This window comes from Talpa occidentalis, unplaced genomic scaffold (genome assembly GCF_014898055.3).
Source record: "Talpa occidentalis isolate TD23 unplaced genomic scaffold, MPIMG_talOcc4v2.1 talOcc4.15, whole genome shotgun sequence".
NCBI classification, from domain to species: domain Eukaryota; kingdom Metazoa; phylum Chordata; class Mammalia; order Eulipotyphla; family Talpidae; genus Talpa; species Talpa occidentalis.
The window spans coordinates 3,443,981-3,464,840 of NW_023601543.1; the positions used below are offsets into that span (position 1 = coordinate 3,443,981).

The 20,860-nt window shown below is 48.2% G+C and overlaps 1 protein-coding gene across 4 annotated transcripts in view; it reads right to left on the bottom strand.

The window, feature by feature from the left end:
* Positions 1–20,860, bottom strand: part of AFF2 (ALF transcription elongation factor 2) — a 592,529-nt gene that overhangs the window by 18,651 nt on the left and 553,018 nt on the right. For all 4 annotated transcript variants that reach the window (XM_037511844.2, XM_054695516.1, XM_054695515.1 and 1 more), the window contains exons 9-15: positions 16,481–16,640; positions 13,363–14,373; positions 11,765–11,886; positions 7,604–7,826; positions 4,040–4,329; positions 3,415–3,478; positions 1,295–1,431 (exon numbers count right to left, since the gene is read on the bottom strand). In XM_037511844.2, the coding sequence (XP_037367741.2) occupies positions 1,295–1,431; positions 3,415–3,478; positions 4,040–4,329; positions 7,604–7,826; positions 11,765–11,886; positions 13,363–14,373; positions 16,481–16,640 (2,007 nt within the window). The remainder of the gene's footprint in view (positions 1–1,294; positions 1,432–3,414; positions 3,479–4,039; positions 4,330–7,603; positions 7,827–11,764; positions 11,887–13,362; positions 14,374–16,480; positions 16,641–20,860) is intronic.

Genomic DNA, 20,860 nt, shown 5'->3' on the forward strand with positions numbered 1-20,860 from the left:
GCGTCTACTTATGAGCTATAAAACAGTACAGATAACTTGCTCTGTTCGTACAATTACATCCTTCCGTAGAGGAAATTCCCATTTCCCGAAGTTGAACCATTGGCTCAAAAGCTCACTGTATACAGGTCTTCTGACACGTCCGTTTCCACCCCTACTCTCAACACTGGAGGTGCCCAGTTCACCATTATTTTCTGGCAAGCTCACACTAGGCACTAACATGTTTATATTTCCTTGTTAATTTAAAAAGTGTCTTGTTTTAATTTGCATTTGGGGCATGACTTTTCTCCCTGCTTATTCATTAACGTTTCGCCTCTTGACTTTGAATCCTTATCATTTTGCCAGAAAATCACAGGCCACCTGGAATAGGTACTGAGAAATCAATTTCCCCTTCGGCAAGCTAAACGTGTCCAATTTTGAGGTGCCCTGAGTTCTGTAACAGTTTATGCAGATACAAGCAACGCAGTGAAAACCAGCCCTGGCATTATGGATGAATCCAGCCAGAGGTGACCGGGAATGAGGACGTGTCAGGAAAGAACCGCTTGCTCAATCAGAAGCAATTAGTGAGTCCACCCAGCTCACCACGGCGCCTCTCCGCTATTCACAAGTGGATTAAGTTATTTTAAAAAATATCTCAGGTTACTGGAAAACACTACAATGCATATTATTTCTTCTCTTTTCCCTTCTTCCAGGAAGTTTTATCTGATTACCCACAAATTCTACTCCACCAAGACCAACAGGTCAGAAAATTTCATTTAAAATGCAAATGAAACCAATAATCTGTGCAGTTAATAAATTCCTCTGCTCCCGCTCTCATCGCTATCCCGCCCCTTGCTACCACCTTGTCTGCTTCCCTTAAATTCCAGATGCACAGAAAGCACCTCCTCCCTTTTTAATAACCGAGGCAGAACTTCTTGGAAAACAGAAATCCCAATGGCACCACTTTTTTTGAATTATAAAACCGCACTTTTAAAAGATGAGTGTCAATGCCAAACGGTGAAATTCTTATACTTTCCTTCCACCCACTACGTTTTCATTTTAATTTTATGAATATTGCAAATTAGAACACTCACATTATAACCTCTGAAGGGGATCATTTATAAAAGCAGTGCCCATCAGTTATAAATTTTCCATGACATTAATAAAATGGCAAGAACTAATTATGATGATTTCTCAGAAGAAGATGCCCTGCACAAATCATTACTATGTGGAAATGATATTTTTGAAAAACATAGCAGCTTTGAAGGAGCCAGGGCTGAAACGAGCTTAGGAAGATGGCTGCAGAAAGGCCAGTAACCTGAGCAGCTCCACGGTCTCAGAGTACATGGTGTACGGGGACTTGGCCTCCAGAGGGTCCCGCTCCATCGCGTTGCCGCATTCGGTGAAGGACAGGGCCGCGTCGGCGTAATTCACAGCTTTGCCAAATTTCTCGAACTGAAACAAACGGGAAGAGGACTTGTCAGCGTGATACTCCCTCTCTTCTCAGACCTTCACGCGGAGGAAAGGCTCAGCAGCCAGGGCCACTTTGTAGCCCTCCCCGGGGACATGTGGCAAGAGCCACAGACATTCCTGGTTGTCACCACCAAGGGCAGGGGCATCTGCATGGCGGAGGCCAGAGACGCGACCACACATCCCCCAACACACAGGCTCAAGATGTCAAGGGTACCAAAGCTGAGAGCCCTGTTTGAGATCATATCGTCAACGTCATCACTGACTGAATGTTCTACGGGGTGTGACCGTCCCTAGGGCACATTACATAAAGAGCTAATCTGGTACAATTCTGTTATTAAGATCCCCTTGGGGATGTGTGAACACATATCTAAAGAAGCTCTCTCATGGGGTGGGGATAAAAGAAAACAGTGGGGAAACATGGATTCAGAGGACGCCATCTTTGCAGGGCTCACCAGAGCGGGAAGTTCATGTCCCTCATTTGATGGACGGGGAAACCGAGGCGTCGGAAGGGGGGACAGCCTGGGCATCAGTTGACACTGATGGTGTCATTTTCTCTCTGGATTTTACTTTCTCCTTTGGGGAGAGGCAGTCAGAGCAAGGTGAGGGAAGGAAATGATCTTGTTTGGCAAGAAGAGAAGGAAATCGGGTAGAGAGACAGACGGGCTCTCGTAAAATCCCTTTGAATTGGGTTGAAACCGTTAAGTTTCTGCACAACAGCTTACAGAAAGGGAAGCTCAGAATTTCTGCGGTACATAAAAACTGAAGAACATTTATTGTAGAGTCATTTACAACAAGAGATTCTGCAGGACCTGTAACTCATCACTTTACAGTTGTACTTATCCTTTGCTAGAGACAGCTACTCTGCCATTTTGAGAATTGAAACCTTCACGGTTGCATAGAAAATATTTTGATAAAAAGGTCTACAAGAAAATTTAAATCGCTCAATCTGCATTATATTGATTCTTTTACCTCAAATTCCATATTAGTGGAATTCTAACATCCAGCTATCAAAAATTGAAAATGTTAAATACCGTTATAAAATGCTCCCTATAAAAGTGTCGTATATAATATTCATTACACATAAAAAAGAAATCAGTATGTCTAAGTCACTTTAATCGTGTCCATTATCAAGGCTAAAACCTTTTGCAATAAAATCTTACTAAACTAAAATATTTAGCAGTGCTGTATTTCCTGGCTTTTTGACACAGTTTCAGGCCATCTTTGACAATGACAGTGAAGCAATTATTGTCCACAGTCAAGCTACAGTCCACGTTTTCCATGACAATGGCCTCCATTTGTTACTCTTGGTCTGGGACTGGGGTCTTGGTGCTCTGGGAGGCTGTAGGTGTTAGGGGGTATCAGGGGTCCCCCAGACTTAGGAAACGCAGTTTCCTTGCTGGCTCTGGCTCGGCCTCTGCAGTGACCAGTCTAGTTGATTTAGGGACTAGAAAGAAGCCAGTCGAGGGAAGGGTTGCGATGCTGGTCTACCAAAAAGGTAGCGATACCCACAAATATGTGAAAATAGCACCCGAGGCACCTTCCTGCACTTTTCTCTGCCAGCCTCCCTGTCAGTAGCTGGTGAGGGAAGCAGCTGTGCACTTCTGGCCCTGATTTTGACAGGGTAGTTGGGCACATTCAGAGAAAACCTTTGGTCTTGGAGCCAGTGGCATTGCCACCCAGAGCCTTTCTGATCTCTTGCCACCCAAGTGAAGGTCTCAGGCACAGCTTCCTGGCACCTTGAGTGGAGCCGACATCCAGCCTGCCCCTCGTTTTCATCTGTGGGATCAGGGGAGCATTGTTTCACTTGGGGAAGTTTGCCCCATAGACAACAGCTGAGCCATTTGAATCACCGTGTGGGATGACAGCCACTCCAATAGCCTGATGTCAGAGCAGCCAAGACAAAGTTTGGCTCCTTAAAGCATAAAAGCCCAGCAGGAGGGAAGCGATGAGAAGGAGGACACTTACCAGTGCATCAGCCTTGTGCTTTAGCTTCTTAGCCTCTTGCATGTAATAATCAGCATTGTGAACCCTAAACACAAAGCGAGCTCTTTCAGAAATACACATCTTTTTGCTAAAAGACTGAGAAGTCAAAAAAAAAATTGCTATGAATCTCATCCTGTTATGATGCCCTGGAAAGGCAGATGATGCTATTATTCATAGAAGAACTAACTCTGAAATGGATAATCCTGGAAGTGAAATCTGAAGTTCATAATGAATGGCCCATTAACAAAAAAACCCACTACATTCCCAACCGCAGGCATGACAGTGTCCAAACAGATCAAAAGGAACGTCGTTGCCACCCTATCTTGTTGGCCCACAGTTCTGAGGACTCAGATAAGCAGCAGGGCTGAGCAAGCTACATGAAGCACCTGCCTGGGGAAACGATCACAGCGCTCCGTGACTAGAAAGGGCCAAAGACATGCCAAGTTGGGACTCGAGGTGTGGGGGGAGGAGCGAGGTACTTCTAAGGTTAATTGGAGTTGCCGGGAGGTCCGATTTGGGGTGATACATGCTTGGTGCTAGATCACACCGCCCCACTCCCCATTCAACACTCCCCAACTGGGTCCATGAGAATCTGGGGACAACATACGAATCGTCAAAAGTGAGCTTGGGTCTTCGGACATTGGCGGTGCTGCTGGACAGCAGGGGCAGGGCTGCCCAGGACGTCATCTCCAGGTGACTGCTATCCATGAGGCCGGTAGTGATGGTGGAAGTGATGGTGGAAATGGTAGTGGTGGTGGTTGTGGTGGTGGCAGTGGCGGTGGCGGTGGCGGTGACAGTGGCAGTGACAATGGCAGTAGCAGTGACAGTGGCCGTGGCAATAGCAGTGCTGGTGACAGTGATGGTGGCAGAGGCCGCCTTTTTTGGAGTGTCACCCTCCTGGGGAAAAGGAGGACAGATGGTTGCCATTAGGTCCAGCTTTTTACAACATCTTTTCATAAATACTTCGAATCCCAGAACACTAGGACACAGGCTCGAGGACAGGACACGGTGCACACGGCCGGAGGACCAGGAGGCCACCCTGCTCCATCCACAAGTCCCGTGAAGCACCTGCTTTAACTATAAAATGGCCCCGGCTCCAAGGTAATTGGGTGCTGTGACCGGCCCGCCTCACGGAGACAGCCTTGGAGTCCCTGGCAAAAGTCTAAATCCAGGAGGGATGTGGGGGGGGGGGTGGAGGGGGGAGGAGGAAGGGGAGAGAGAGCCCTGATGTGTATATTTCGACAAGGGAAGGAGGGACCAGCCTGCAACATGTCACCAGGGTAAGGAGAGGGTCCTTGCTCAGCAGCAGAAGAGCAGCAAAGCATCGCACACACTCATCAGTCACCCAGGGTGAGGCTGGGGTCGCCCTTTTGCTCTCGAGCAGAACCGGCCTGGCCTCCAGCTCTGGGAACACCCCAGCGCCTCCTCCTGGGGACGTCTCAGGCAACAAAATCCCCCTTTGACCAGGTCAAGGATCACATGGCTAGGTTTCTGCGTTTCTCTCTGAACTGTCATCGCCATAGAAAGACGAGGTGCAGAGGAAGAAGGTAGGTGGTCAGACTGCAATTATACGACCAAGTGTGCCACAGACTACCTGGTGGGCTCTCCTGTGTCTGCTGAATCTGCGCGTGCCCGCCTGCCAGGGTGAGAAGGGGGCACTTTCAAGACGCCAGGCCAATGTGGACGTGTCTAAGATCCCTGAAAGATGATCTTTTCCACTTGACCCTGAACCTTCTGATTATGAAATAATTCTTGCCACCAAGACCTCACTGAGACAAAGGGGCTGGGAGGCTACAAATTTAAAATTTGTTATGATGGATTTGGAGACACTATTTTAAAGATCATCACGGATTATACTCAACTCAAACCCAGAAAACCCAGAATCTTCTGAAACTGCTCAGCCAGGTCCATGTCTCCGCTGCCAGACACAGATGGCCCGGGCCAAACACTGGCGTGAGCGCAGCACAATGTCACTCCTCTCCATGGCCAGAGAGGTGGAAAGGACCCTGCCCCGCCACATCCCGCACGCACACAGACTGATGTCGATCCTGCGCAGCTGACTGGCAAGCTCTGCATTCAGCCACGATCATTTAAATGCCATAAACATGTCCTCTGTCCACACTTGCCCCTCCCTACCGGGCGTCAACAAACCGAACATGACACAAACCCAGCATGGGGAAGATGTGGAGAGCACTAAACCTGAAACACTTTTGGACAGGAAAAACACCTTAACAGATCATCTGCCCAACTGCACGCCTTCTACAGGCTTGCAGATTTGCTTATAGAAATTTGGCGATTTGCTAAATTTGATTTGCCTGTGGTCACAGATTTGCCTGAGGTCACAGAGCAAATCTGCTGCAGCGCTAGTTTAGGGCAAAAATATCTTGCAAAGTTTCCCAGATTGCAAGCCATTACAAGAAAGAAGGAATGGCCGAAGAAGAGGCGATGGCTACACAAAACCTATCATGGGGGACCCCAGAGACTTCTCCAGAAGAAGGAGCCATGTCCCGGGCAAATGGAAGCTCAGGTACCAAATTTCCCCAGTAGTTTTTAGCTCTTGTGGAAATGACTTTGCGGATTCTTATAATCATTATCGCTGCTGTAATAACATCCATGTTAAGCATCTAATTATTTGTGACAATATTCCAGGCACTTCACAGGAAGAATTGCCTAGATATGGCGTGTGCCCTCCGAAAGCTTGCAATGGAACACAGCGTCAGTTGGAATTCATGATATTAATTATATTCGGTATGAAAATGAGATTGATAGTATAATTACTGCCTAAAGTACATGGTTTAGTTCCCAACAGCACAGTCAGCATCTTTCAATGGGACTGTAGGCCTACTGTTAGGGTACACACACCGTCACATCCGTGACCTTCAGATGCAAAATGACAACTTTATAACAAGCGATTCCTTTCTATCGGAGATGGCATTTACCCAGATATGCCATCTCAGTCATGTCACATGATTGAGGACTACAAATTGGGGTCCATAAAGCTCTGGGGTGGTCAATGGACACCTGAAATTCTAGGCGTACCAGGTTGATACCAGACATTTGAAAACTTATTTTCACTCATCTGCTTTTCACATTACACTAAAGGAGGACATGATGATTGTGGATGCTACCTCTGCACATGTGGAAAGAGGGGCTCATTTGTCATTAATATTCACTAGTGACACCATTGCTCATGGTTTCCACAATGTATGGACCTCCACCTGAGACAGCTGAAAAGACATCATACATGGTGTGCACAGTGGTACAAATCTACAATTATTTATGCCCATCCAACAGCAGTGTAGAAAATCTAAAGGGGGCCTCCCTGGTGGTATTGGGGTGCAGTCCCAGCTCTATTGCCGTTACAGCCTGAGTTCCATCCCTGACCAGGGAGCTGACACACATGGTGCAGACCTCTCCTATCTCACCTGCTGCTCCCCTCAGCTGTGTATTTCAGTCGATGTGCCTGTTCTGCTCCCCACTCTGTCTGTGGTGAATCCTCTCACCACCACAGAACCTTTGCTCTGCACCCCAGTTCTTGTATGCATAAATAAATAAATAGTATGTATTAAAAAAAATAAGCTCCAAAGGACTGGGTAATCCTTTGGGTGGACTTGGAACCCCAGCTGTGTGATTCACCTTTAAAAACTCATCCTTTTTAATTCCTGTCTTTCCAAAACAATTCACAGTTCCTAAGCTGGGTGTGGAGAGATGGAACTTGAGACTTCCAGCCCTGATTCAGTGATCTGAGACATTCCCATCCCATCCATGTGTTCTGTCATTCGCTAAATAATGGTTGCCTACCGTACACCAGATGCTGTGGTCAAGAGTGTTATGGAACTGTCTGCCCCAACCCAAGAGAGGAAGGGGCTGAACCAAAGGATGTCCAAGGGCCTGGGTTTCTGCATATTAATCTGTTTGGGGAAGCAACACTGGGGTGAAAAATCCATCCTGAGTTGGAAAAATCAAGCCTAGAAATAATGGAGGGCTGGTGTGTTGGTGTGTGTGTGTGTGTGTGTGTGTGCACGCGTGTGTGTGTATGCACTCACACTTTCTCTGTCTCTTACTCCCATTCCCTGCAACATCCCATGTGCCATGTGGTCAAGTCTAGTTAGGTAAGTTGGGTTAATGTGTTTCTACATGACAATTATGGTATTTCTCCTAAAGGGCTTACATTCACGGAGATCCCTTTGAAAGTAGCACAGAATTTCCCTTCACTCCTTTTAGGTTTGGTGGAGATGATCTGTCCAATAATTGGGATGTTCTTGTCTGAAGTGAAGGGGGCATTATTCCCACTGACATTTCTGCGGCGTGGAGGGTCCTCTGGCAGTGGGGAAAGTGGAGGAGGGAACAGTTTTTCCTCTTTTCTTCTGTTTGCTCTCCTGGATGAACTGTTTCTGTGTAAACAAAAAGCAGAGAATGTCAAAGTTCTGTCTTGATTCTGATTTTCCCCGTGACACTGGCACTTTCAGCTAAAGACGTATTTTAGTCGATGATCCGTCATATATAAAGATGCAGATAGACACATTCATAGTGTGTTGCCTACTGCACACCAGATGCCGCTGTCAAGGGGGGTTGCAGCCCTCACTATAAACATAGCTATGGACTAGGGCAAGCATGGATCTAGAAACAAGCACATGTGTCTGAAGCAGAACTCTATGATAAATCAAGCATCTAATGGAATATGTTATGTGATATCTGCAACCTTTCAAGAAGACTGTTCATTGGATTTTTATGGAAAATCCAATGTAGGTGTTAATCCCATCATTTTTAGGACAGTTCTGCCCTGTGACTTCACTGCACAATCACAGATTAAATGGTATAATAAACAATTAAGGAGAGAGATTTTCCTAAGAAATATGATATTTGAACATTACCTAGAACTTGATAAAGTCCTGAGTACTTTGTGCCACACTGGAAATTGTACGTTCAAGATGTTCTACCCCAACACCAAGGCACAATGACCTGCTGGCTGTAGGTGTCACACTGACATAGCGATGTTCTCCGCTTTACAAAACTCCATTTGAAAAATATTCTTTCGTCATAGCGCCCTAAGACATCTGCAGCGCTTAAAGGACTCCTGTGCTTTCAGACTGATTTATCTGCCCATTAAATGGGCACCATCAAACAGTCTGAGACTTCAAATAAAACAGAACAACTAAAACCTTCTGCTAGCTGCTTAACATGGTAATTGGGTCATGGATTTTCATTTTAGTTACTGTCTTAGACTAATCAATGAAGATTACTTGAATTTTAATCTTTTCTTAGACAACTAATATTGCACTGTGCAGCCATTTACTTTTCATGATTATTGACTACAATTTTCAATAGCAAATTAAGCCAACAAGAATTTATGTTTTCCTCTTGGTCCATTTCAGTCAGTATCTAGAAAAATAGATTTATAATATCTCCAAGCAACAAATCAAAGATGAACAAGCATTCAAGTGGTTTGATTTTCTGAAGTGGGAGGAGTCGATGCAGCCTCCTGGCTTCACTCCTGCTGTGTTGCACACCATTGCCAATTATAATAATATTTGTCCTTTCCATCTTTTGTTTGATAAATTTGGCACTATGTCAATTTTTGTCATACAGCCAAATTAGAGGAAACAACTTCATTGCTTCTGCCATTACCTTAATTGGTTAAAATTAATTTAAAAACATTTGCCAATGGGCTTTTAAAAACACCCTGACCTGTAGAACCATTTGAAGACAGTTGTGATGCCTGATTAAAATGATGAACATGTGGGTAGGATTCACGCCCATGGGAAGCGCCACAAACACCGGCCCGCACTTAGTCACGCAGACGTCAGACCTTCGGGGTGGATGAAGCGTTGTCAAGCGTCGCTGGGACTCCATAGGACGGAGATGGTCCGTGTGCTATGACCTCCCCTCTACCACTGGGGCTGCCTGGGAAGGCGGTGGGGCTGGGAGTGGGGGGAAGAGCTGTCTCCCAGAGGCACTGGCTACTACCTGCCAGCCCTTCCCATCCGCCACTGTGCTTAGCAGAAGTCCATGCTTCTGTGACACCGTCATCTGCCCCCCTTTCCATCGGTTGGGTAGTGACCTCAAACCTGACATTTTCAATGAATTCCTGGACAAAAGACGCCCAAGGAATGCTGTCGAGGGACTGCTCTGTCACCATTATGGCGGCCCACTGCGAGAACAGTCGGTACCTCGGGCACACTTGCAGTAGGCCAGAGGAGGATGTGGGCAAGAGAAGAGCATCACCACCCCCACACAGTGACTCAGCGGACTCAGGGATACTTCAAATTCCAGGGTTGGAGGGGAGGAGCCCAGCAGGATGCCCCCACAGAATGATGGGGTGGGCTTCCATGTGCATAATCTGTGTGGCGTTCTTTGCTAGGCTGAGGAAATTCATTTAGAAAAGTGAATATGGTCTCATGGAAGTGCCCAAGGACATGGCTTGAAGGGCCAGCTAGATGCAGAGGAGCAGGCAAAGCCTCAAGGGAGGCTTCCTAGATGAAGACCTCTGACAGGCCGGTCCTTGACTCATCCTCCCTCAACTCCAGAGATTTCCCCAGACTTGCACTTGTTGGGTGAGCATACGGTCCTTCCTGGACGATAAATGCCACTGGGTAAACACTAGAAACACAGAATTACTATAAAGACCATGGATTACAGATACTATTTTATGACAATAAATTGACATGACAAGACATTCACTAAATAGTTGGTCATCTCTCTTCTGTGAGGTGGGAAGAGTGACAGGTCACTGGGTTGCTAGGGAGACGGGACTAGGAGTGGGGGCTGAAGGCAGTGGCAATGCCCCACGCCCCCTGCCTTTCTGTTCTGCCCCGATATGGCCTGAACCGGTCAACGCCTGGGATCTGGGCTTGGGCATTGCCACCGCAAAGCTGCCACTTCAGTCCCCCCTCCTGGAAAGGAGACCCTGCAGCGACCCTGCTTGGCCACTGGGGAGGAAGCTTCTCCATATTCCTGCTCCACCTGGAGTGAAGGGGGTCAACCTGCTCCTCTGGTTCTCAAAACCCCAAGGATGAGACAGGATGCTTCAGAGCAAACTCGTATCACAGACGCTCTGATCCTTGGGGAAGGGGCCCGAATCTCTTGATTCTATTGAGCAGATCTAGCGGTAACTGGTCTTTCCTACTTTTCATCTCAAAACAAGGATGCAAACAAATGTGGCTGATAACTTATTTCCGACATCTTATCGGGGGCAGATTGATGCCATATCACTGATGTTAAACAGGAATCTGGGAAATCAATTGTCAGCAGCAGTTAGCCAGATTGCCTCTCTGCTCTGGGCTGCTAATAGGCTCCAAAACTGGTCTTTGAAGGAAGTAATGTCTAATGTTGAATGAATTTATGGCAATAATTATCCAGACGGAATGGTCCCAGTAGCTGACATGATTGTTAGTTAAGTGATATTTATAAGATAGAAGAATTCGGTCACAATGCTTGATAGAAACAGAGGACAGGACTTCTCCAGTGAGGCGGGGACAGGGAGACCGCCTGTGTGATTCTGGCACATTCTGCAAAGAGGGAGAACGGAGAAGCGGAGGCAGTTGGTTGGCATGAATGGCTCTCCGTAACACAGAACTGCCCCAAGGGGAAGGCAAGCCCCAGAGGCTCATCTCCAGCCTCCCGAAGCATGTCATTGCCCTGGTCTCTGAGGAGCCCAGGAGGTAGCAATTGGTCCTCAAGCCCCACGTATCAAGGTTCAGTAACGACACCAAAGAGGAAGTGGCAGCTGGGCCATCCTTCAAGGACAAGAGCTTGCTTTTCCAGGGAAACCGTTTCATCATCATCAGAAGCAGAAGTTGCCTAGAAGCAGATGACCTGGTTCAACTGACGGGGTCCTCTCTCTTTTACATCTAAAAATTCTTTTAGCATCCCATTTGAAATGCCCGCTCAAGTCAGCCTGCCGGGTGTACTTGAGACGCGCCGAGAAAAGCACGTGGGTTGTGGACAGGACTGGACACCCCTGCGCATGGAGATTCTGAGTAGGCATTTGGCTCCTTTGAGTAATAGAAAATGACAAGTGTCCCTTGAGGCGGCCTCTTTTTAAGTAGGTCACCCACTGCAACCCTCACGTAACGCTAAATCTCCGCTTTGGCTCATTTCAGTCACCGATCGAGTTGGGGTGAAGAAATGTTGCTAAGTAGCTCACGGAGGCACCCCAGACCTGGCAGCCTGTATTCCAGTTAGTGCCCCGCCCCTGTCAGACCTGCAGCCAGGGACAGCCTCAGGACTGGTCTCTGAGACTCCTACTTTTTATCTGACCCCCAAAGGCTTCACGGGAATGGCTTCAGGGTCTAAAAAACGGAAGCACCACAGAGAGACAGGGCAAACTCACTCTTTAGTGCTGGGAGGCTTCTGAGGTGGGGCTGGGGAGATGCAAGGGGGGAGCAGGCAGACAGCTGAGGCCTCCTCTAGGCGCTGCTTCTTCTCCGGGATTTTCTCTGCCACGTCTGTGGGCTTTAACAGGAAAAAGATGCTGAGTTTCAGACACAAGGTGCGTGCAGACTTGTAAAAACGATGAGTCAGGTAGACAGTGGGCTTCTATCTTAACCCCTGGACTAGGGAGGGAGTTCCACGCGCATCCCTGGGCAGAGAGGAGGGCCCTCAGCCTGGCCTGGTCCACAACTACCGAGAAGCTGGTGATTGGGAGAGCTGAGCTGTGATGGGAACCTCTGATTAAAGACTGGTTGGGGCGAAGGAGAATCCAGAGCGAAGGAGAATCGACAAGCTTCAGACACTTCTCCCATCAAAAATGTCTCCACTGAATGACGAGTCTAGAAACTACCACTGCAAGCTACCATGGCATAAATCCTCTGCAAATGGCACAAGGATGGTGGGTGACATAGAATGGTCACGTGTACCAGCAACAACACGCGTGGACGCTCACAGGTGAGGGGACGCCTGCAGGTCTTTGCCTGCTTGTGCCATTGGTACTGAGAGCAGGGACAGTGCCAGGACTGGGCGACCCTGGTGTATATTTTGGAACATTCTCATTGGACAAGGTGGTACACTGCTTGGAGGTAGCACCCTCCGCCCTTTAATCCCTGATGTTGAAGGAAGATTTAACTCATCCTGGTTCTATCCCAACCAGCAGGACGGCCTGCCGGGGAAGGTTTCCCACCAAAACTCTGAGCCATTTCTGACCAAAAAAGACAGACAAGATGGGGAAAGGGTTCGAGACCCTCTCTCTAGTCACTATGGCAGCGTTAAACATACATTACCCAGATATCACCAGGAGGTGATATGACTTTCAAAAACCGCCATGTGGAGGTACGCCGATTTGACATAAGCTCGTCACCACGTGGAGGAGCCGATTTGACATAAGCTCGTCTCCCTTGATGTATTTGAAACATTAGAGGTCATTCTGGGTGTCCCCTTCTGATTAGAGTTTGCAGCCCTGCAATTCAGCCCTGACCTCTTGCAGATGAGATTTTCACAAGTCAAGCCAAGCCACACATCGGGCCCAATGGGCTGGACAGAGCCTGTGCCCAGCAGGAGTCAGGTAATCAAAGGAGAGTTGGGTGGTGGGGGTGCTGGTGTGGCAGGAAGTTAACAAGGCCCAGATGAAGCGCTTTGCCTCTGGCGCTCTGGGTGCTGGAGCTGGAGCAGGTGCCTGCCGCAGGAGTGCCTTAAGGCGTCAACCTGGGGACGGGCTGTCTGGGAAAGGGAACTCTTCATATTTTCTTTCCCACACATCCTCATCCCCCATGTGCCATATCGGATGCTCTTGACATTGGCCTCCAAACTCTGATCCTGCCTAACACTTCCCCCCTGGTCAGGTCAGACCCTGCATTTCCCACAGGAAGTAACCATGGCCTTCACCAAAGACTGCAACCCATTGCCATCAGCCTCCTGGGAAATGAGACTGAAGATCAAGGCAGCCCACAGACTGCCCTGGTAGGGATTGCTGGGCAGACCCTTGGGAGAGATTACCTTGTGCTTACGCTTGCCCTTGGGGGTGGGCTTCTCCGCAGCTGTGGCCGCAGTCTGGCGCTTGGGTTTTGAGGCAGTCTCCTTGTCCTTGTGGTCTGGCTTGGCTGCAGCTGCTTGCAGTGAGTTGTGGCCAGGTACTCTAGATAGTAAGTCAAGGTCAATCTTCACCCAGAGATTTTTCAGATTCTCATGATCTCGTAGAGGGGACAGGAGGTCAGTTTGCATGACAGGGATGGGTGAAAACGTGGGCTCCTCATTGCTGGCGGGTAAGTTGCTGCTGCTGTTGCTGATTAGGGTGCTGAGGGTCAGGCTGGCACCACAGGTCTCCTTGGACTTGACCGTGTTACCCCCAGGAGCAATGCAAGGAGGCAGGACTTTGATCTGTAGGGTCTCTTCCTGATCCGTGTTGGAATCGGACGTCGATGAATCCGTTTCAATGAATTCCCGGGACTTGGGTACGGTCTTGCCAGGGCCTCTGTATTTCTTCTTCTCAGCAGCCAAGGGGATGTTAGGCCTGGGCTCTTTCCTAGGGACTGGCTTGTGGGCTGTGGCTTTGCTGCGGCTTCTCGGCGGCTCAGGAAGCTCCACACCTTCCTTTTCTTTGGGAGTGCTGCTGGTGATATTTGGTTTGGGCCAGGTAAACTCGTCGGTGTTGGCGTTCTTCTCAACCTTTTTGGGCTGTTTTTTCCCAATTGTCCTCTGAGAAGCTGTGTCAACAGATGTTGACAACTTATGCTTCAACGCCTTTGTTTCTGGAGTTTTCTGGGTGGGCCGAGGACGCGCTTTCTCCCTAATGAGACCGAGGAGAGGCCTTTCTTTGGGTTCAGCCAGGACCTGGCTGGGGTTTGTCTTCACTTTGATCTGGACTTCCATCGGCTGGATGATGGGAGGAGGCACAGAAACGGTCTCTATGGGTGTTTCATTTTGGCCACAAATAAACGACTTGTTCTGGGATGTGACCTTGTTAAGCCATTTGTCTAACTGCCACTTGTTGGTTGAGGGAGGCTCGGGCTGCAGATTGAGAAACAGCAGCAAGAGTGAATTTCACATTTAGTCAGCATTCCGGAGGATGCTCAGGGCGCTGGCTGCTTGCTGAGAAAAGCTTGGAATGTTAGGTGACCATTCACACAGGACAAACACAGAGTCCACATCGACCGAATGATCTAGATAGGTGAAATCAGCACCGGCAGCCCCAGTACATTTATTTACACTCCACTTCTGGAAATATTCTACACTCTGGCCTGGGAGGAGAAACCTGTTCCTAAAATCCTATGCTGGGACCCCTCCCTCTCCCCACTCAGGGTCCCAGCAGGAGGCAGAGTCCTGAGAGGAGCTTCAGTCGACCCCCACCCACCCATGGGACTCAAAGGGGAGTCCTTCTAGCTGCCAAGGGGCCAGGGCTGCCTCTGAGACGCTGTAATTCACTGGCGGAAGAACCCGCCTTGTGGACTTTTACTGAAGGATGAAAAGATTTGATTTCCAAAACACTTCTCCCTCTGCGTGTGCGGGCAACAAGCCACCTTCGGGGACGTGCACGCACACGTTGGCGGCTAAGCCATGGAGACGACATGTGCCCTGTGAGCCTTCGCTCCCCACCCTGAATTCTGCCTGCTGCACTGCAGAGCCATCGCATTTCTCAGAAGCCCTCTTCTTCTGAAAACCATCAGCTGAGGCTTATGACCGCAGCCGACAGAGGGTGACAGAATTAAAAGCACTGGAGCAGCTGGGGTCCCACCTGCATGGGGCAACAGCAGGCCAGTGGAGAGGTGGTACGAGCTGCCCCTGTTGGCAGTGAGGTCCCAGGTGAAGGGCAGCAGCTCTGGTAATGCACAGATCCCGGGTTCAGCTCTGGCTCTGGCACTATCTAATTGGGAGATATCGGGTAGTTTCTTAACCCCTAAGAACCTTATTCTCTCATCTGTGAAATGAGGACAATATTAGCAAGTACCTACGGGTTGTCATGAGGCTGAAATGAGAAAACGGAAGTCAGGAGCTTCCCCAGTGCCAGCACACAGCCCTCATCAAGAAGTGTTTGCCATCATTGGTAGGAGCACCTGCTATTATTTCTTTCTGATTATGGAAAACAAGTTTGCGGTGACATTAATTTAATGCAGTATAGACACATGTTGATTCTCAATGATGCAGCTCTGAAACTTCGAGAAGTCATAATGTGATGTCACTTTAATATATAAATTTTGAATAAATTTATTCAAAATAAATTCATTTTTAAAAAAATTTTTTAAAGATTTATTTATTTATACAAGAACCGGGGTATAGGCCAGATTCGTGGGCGGGTGAGAGGATTCACCAGAGACAGAGCTGGGAACAGAACAGGCAGACTCATGAAAGACACTGCTGAGGGGAGCAGCGGGCGCGACAGGAGAGGTCTGCTGCACCATATGGGACCCTCGCCAGCCAGCTGGGATTGAACCTGCCCTGCAGAGGCTGTGGACAGCTTCACAGAGTGGCGCTCAACCGCCTGCACCACCAGGGGAAGGGGAGGCCCAAAATAAATTCATTTTGAATACAATAAAATAAAGAAACTCGAGTGTGTAAAAAACCATGAAAGGATCTTTCCGCTGGACAAAGTGTGGGCTCAGAGGACCTGAGCAGCCACCTTGGACATGAAGTGGAAGGGAGAGAAAAGGCACGTGACTTTATTTCTAATTTTGGACTGTGTTTGCTGTTTTCATGGGTTATTATTATCAAATGCACACCTAAAGTGTAAATGGAAATGAAAAACTTGAGGCCTTTCAACCATCATGCTTACTTGACAAATTCCGATTGATGGCTTTGGCCTAGACTGGCCCAGGGCCAGAAACAGGTCTTGACTGGCTTCACTGCTTCTTTGACAGAGAAGGTGAGCCCAGTTACCGCCACTGCCCTCTCCACAGGAGCAAGCTTGTGGCTCAGAGTAACTAAGGGAGTCTCACAGCAAGCTAGTCACAGCAGTAACGTCTGTCTGGTCGGGACGTTGTGAATATGTGTCAGAGGGGGAAAATGCCATCAATACTGAAATGCTTTCCTGAAGTATTCCTAGTGTAAAGTGATTGTGCTGAGAGCCGGCGAGGCGAGCTGCCTTGAATATGGCGACCGGGGCCCAGGCCACTTTACCTACCTCTGGCGTGGCCACGCGAGGCGCCTCATTGGCTTCACTGTCGGTGGTGCTGCTTTCGGTGTCTGAGTCGGACTCAGAGCTGCTCTCTGAGTCACTGGAGCTGCCAGACCCTCCGCTGGCTGGCACTGCAGATGGGGGCGGAGCAGTGGCCAGGAGTGGGCTGAAAGAAAAACCACATCATTCATTGCCCCTTCCAGTCTCAAAGCAGCTGGAAAAAGCCCATTTCAGCAGAAGCACCTATATCTGTGAGACGGGCAGAATGGGGCACTCACCACGCTTTACAGAGGGGAGGTGGGAGAATGTCCCATGGGGTCAAAGGTTAGAACAGAATGAGGTCTGTGTGGGGTCAAAGGTTAGAACAGAATGAGGTCTGTGTGGAACCAAGACCTCTCCCGCCCCCACCCAGGAAAGCCCTTCTTCCCTTTCTTTGAGGGAAACTTTAAGTTGACTTTCATGTGCTCTGAATGCAGACACAAAGCCTCAGATTCTCAATGCATCCCACCCCTATTTTATTTCAGTTAAGAGAGTTTCATTTCCTGTCACCATCTTAGTCAAAAACCCTCCAATGTGTCAAGGGGCTCTGGTCTTGGCTCTAACCCACCTAAGATTCTCACCCAGAAGGGTGAGTTTAACCTCATTTTAATTGGGGAAACTGAGGTTTGAGGTGGGGGAGGCTTGCCTCTGCCTTTCAGTTAGCTAGAGAACTGAGATGAGAGGCCTGGCCCCAGCTTCCTCAAACAGCAGGAGCGGGGAGCACTGAGTTTCACTTAGGGTCCAGGGCCCAGCACCGCACCGGGGACCAGCAAGGGTTGTGTGAGTAAGGGCAGGAGAGGGTGAGTTCTTGGCCTCCTCCACCAGAATGTTTGCAAAACTCTTTGTCAAACTCTTACCAGGAGGTAAGTTCATAAAGGACCCACCGTCTGAAATGATTGATTTTAAATTTGTGAAGCTGACCAAGCCAGGCATTTGAAAATGGACACCATTTGCTACGCTGCTTTTATTGATCATCAATAATTTCCCTCACTAATTGTTTGCTCCCTGTGCCCATAACAAATCAGCCTGAGCTGCCTCTTGGCATGCTGGGGTGTGTCGGGGCCTCACTGTCCTTTTGCTCATTGTCTCCTTCGACTTGGTTTTGCTCGGAAATGGGGCTCTAACCCCGGGGGCGACCTCTCATTCCCCCTCAGCTCACCAGCCCAACCCAGTCTTCGGAGCTAAGTTGAATCACAGTGAGGGGTGGCTGGGGGTCAGCGCTGTGCTGACTGGCACACCCTTCTGTCTATCTGGCCACCTGACCCCCCGTTTGGTGCCCCTCCCCCTCCATGACTCGCTCTTCCCTTCAGTCCTCGCCCTGCAGGGTAGGGCGTCCTGCGGTCCACCTTCCAATCAGAAAGAGGGATCCCAAGGACCCCTGAGCCCAAGACTGGAAACACACCATTCTTCCTTGCCTGCCTGCATGCCACGCCCCACGGGAGCCTGCTCCCCAGAATTTTGGAAGGACAGGATCCCTTCCAGCAGGCACGGGCTCCTCATCAGTCACCATCCAAGGCAGACCGCCTCTCTGTCAGCTCTCTCGTGTCCCTGGAGACTGCTCCTTCATCTCCTCGGTAGGTGTTTTCTTTCATGCAGCAAAAGCTCATTTTCAAATGCTAGCTGCTAAGTAAATGCTATCTACCAGAACATTCCTCGTCCAAATACACCAAAAGATTAGGGGATGCAAAAGGAATAGGAAGCTATATCCCCTGGGAAAATGTGCGTGTGAATGTGTGTGTGTGTGTGTGTGTGTATCTGTGGTCTGTACATGTCTGAGTGTGACTGTCTGAATGCCTTTGCAGATCTGGCCTTAATGTCAGTAATGACTCCATATTTATGTAAAGTACCCTCTAAATCTAATCAATTGCTTTTGTCTTTGGTTACTAAGTAAAGCTCAAGGGAATATATTTAAGTGAGACTAATCCAGAGACTGTGCTAACCTGGCCTCCGGCCCCCAGCACAGAGCATCTGTAGCGCGAGACTCCCTGCTGGTGGATGGAGAGTATCTAATTTCTACTCACATGTATGATTTTCAAGTGAAAAGCTCACTTCCTGCTTTACTTTCACATATACATATTAATTTCTGACTTTTCATAAGACACTGATCCTATTGTTACCAAATTAAAATAGCAGCTAGATTTACTTTGGAATATTTCTGGATGGAGTTTCTATTTACTGGGTAATTTTTGAGCAACTTCTGTAAGAAACCAAGCAACCCCAGGGAGTTTTTCCTCAAAACTGAATGTACTGGGGTGACACAGGAATGATATATGTTTTATTTCCTCAAATCACCTTATTCTTTTGCCAGATCAAAATAAAACCTCCACAAACTTAGCAGGAAATGTGTGTTTGTAGACCTGTGTTCCTCATCCAAAGCCCTTTGGAGGGCAGGTGATTTTTCATATCCTATTTTAAAATTTTTTTAAAGGTAATTGGTGAATTTACCATGTATATAATAACATCCCCAGTGGGATCAGGAGAAGTTCCCCTTCATGAAGCGTGTTCATAGTAAGAGGAATAAAAAAATGACTTTAAATAAATAGTGCACATTCATCTAGGTTTTGTCATCAAATGAGTTTGTTTTGAAGTTACCAAAATTAGTTCTCAGAACTTGCTGGATTTCAGAATTGTTACTAAGGGGTTGGGGATATGGAGAGAAACCATATCACACAAGTGGACTATAAATAGTTGTATGAATGTAGATATCTAGAGACGTGCAATAAAGATGATCCTATGGAAGAGTAACCTTGACTGAGACCCAATGAAAGGAGACCTGGAATTATTTTCCCTGCAACTTCTTACCCATGAGTCTACTGCTATGTGCTGTGTGGTCAGAAGGACCCCGTGGCCACTTCACGCTGACAATGACCACTCAGGGGCAAGTACTAGCGGAGGTACATCAGGTTTTCATACCCACCCTGATGGGCACAGAGACTTGGGGGTGAAAGGGAAGGTGGACTTGAGTTCCGACAGCACACCATGAGAACTTAAACTGGGGGTGAAGGACGACCCTACTGTCTTCCTGAGCAAGAAGTGCTTTCTCTGGACAGCTGCATGGCTGCAAGCAAGGCGAGCTGGCATTTGTGGGGGGAATAACAGTTCAGAATCGAAGCAGGATCACTCTCCAGCACCTTCTGAGGAGGAATGTCAGCTCCGCAGCTGAGTGGAGGCACTCTTCTCGGGGGGCCGGCGCACTCGGCAGGGGTACTCCCGGGGGCAAAAGGCCCAAAGCTACAGCATTGCCTCCACAAGCAGGCCAAACAGCCACATCCGAATTATTGGCCTGGCCACGTTCGGTGCAGAATCTGTTGAATCTGCAGAATCAAGTTGGCAAATCACAATATTTCACTTTCAGTTCTTCACTGAAATCCCTTAACTGTTCAGCAGTTAAATCCCTACTTCTGCTACATTTATTTTCTTAAGTCACTAATTTGTTTTCCAAACGTCCATTAAAGTGGCTATGAGCAAAGCAAGCCCATGCAATCCTCGACCCTGCCTAGGAGAGGAAGCCTAATGTGCAATTTACACATTCTTCATTCAATGAACTGGATTAGAATTATTTCCCACGCACCATTTACTCTCATACTTTAGTAAACTGTTTTAAAAAAGAATGCTAGTGGTTAAAACAAAGATAATGTGTGATACTAAAAATCATTAATGTTTAATATAGTCAGTAAATATTAAATGTGTAATCTACAACTTCATCCCTAATGCAATAAAACTTCTGAAAGGACCCACGTTTGTAATAACTTCAAAGTCAACTGCTCAACCTTTTCAAAGACCAGATTCTGCTACTGTAGTCATCAGAGCGAGCCGTCTGCACTTAGTGGAACGAAGCCTCATTTTCACCCCAACCCCGATGGGTAGGTCTGAGAGCAAAGAAGTTGATTTAGCAGGTCCATGACCCTCGCGGGGAAATTCAGGCTGAGCGGAGAGGGCCAAAGAGTAGGCCAGTGGGGGGGCAGCTGGGGAAGCACTGGAGATGCCTGTTCTGGGCAGGTGAAAGGCTGGAGAGTACCTTGGGGAAAGGGGTTTTAAATGGTATCCACGGCACCTTCACCCCCAGACAGGACAGCCGCTCTGCAGGCCTCCTCTGCAACAAGGAGGTCAGTTTGGGATGGCATCACATGAAGAGGCTGGAAGCTATAGAAAGGAAGTGAAACTACTTTGCCTGGAGAAGACACAGGGGCAGGGAAGAAGGCGGTTCCTGTGACGAGAGTCTTCGGAAAACATGGCGGTCTAGCCCACGTGAAGGGGAGTGGGCTTGTTCGCAGGGCCTCCAAGCTAAAAGTAGGATCTCTGAGTCAGAGATCTGCTCAGGAACGTTTCTCCTCAACGCCAGGAGAG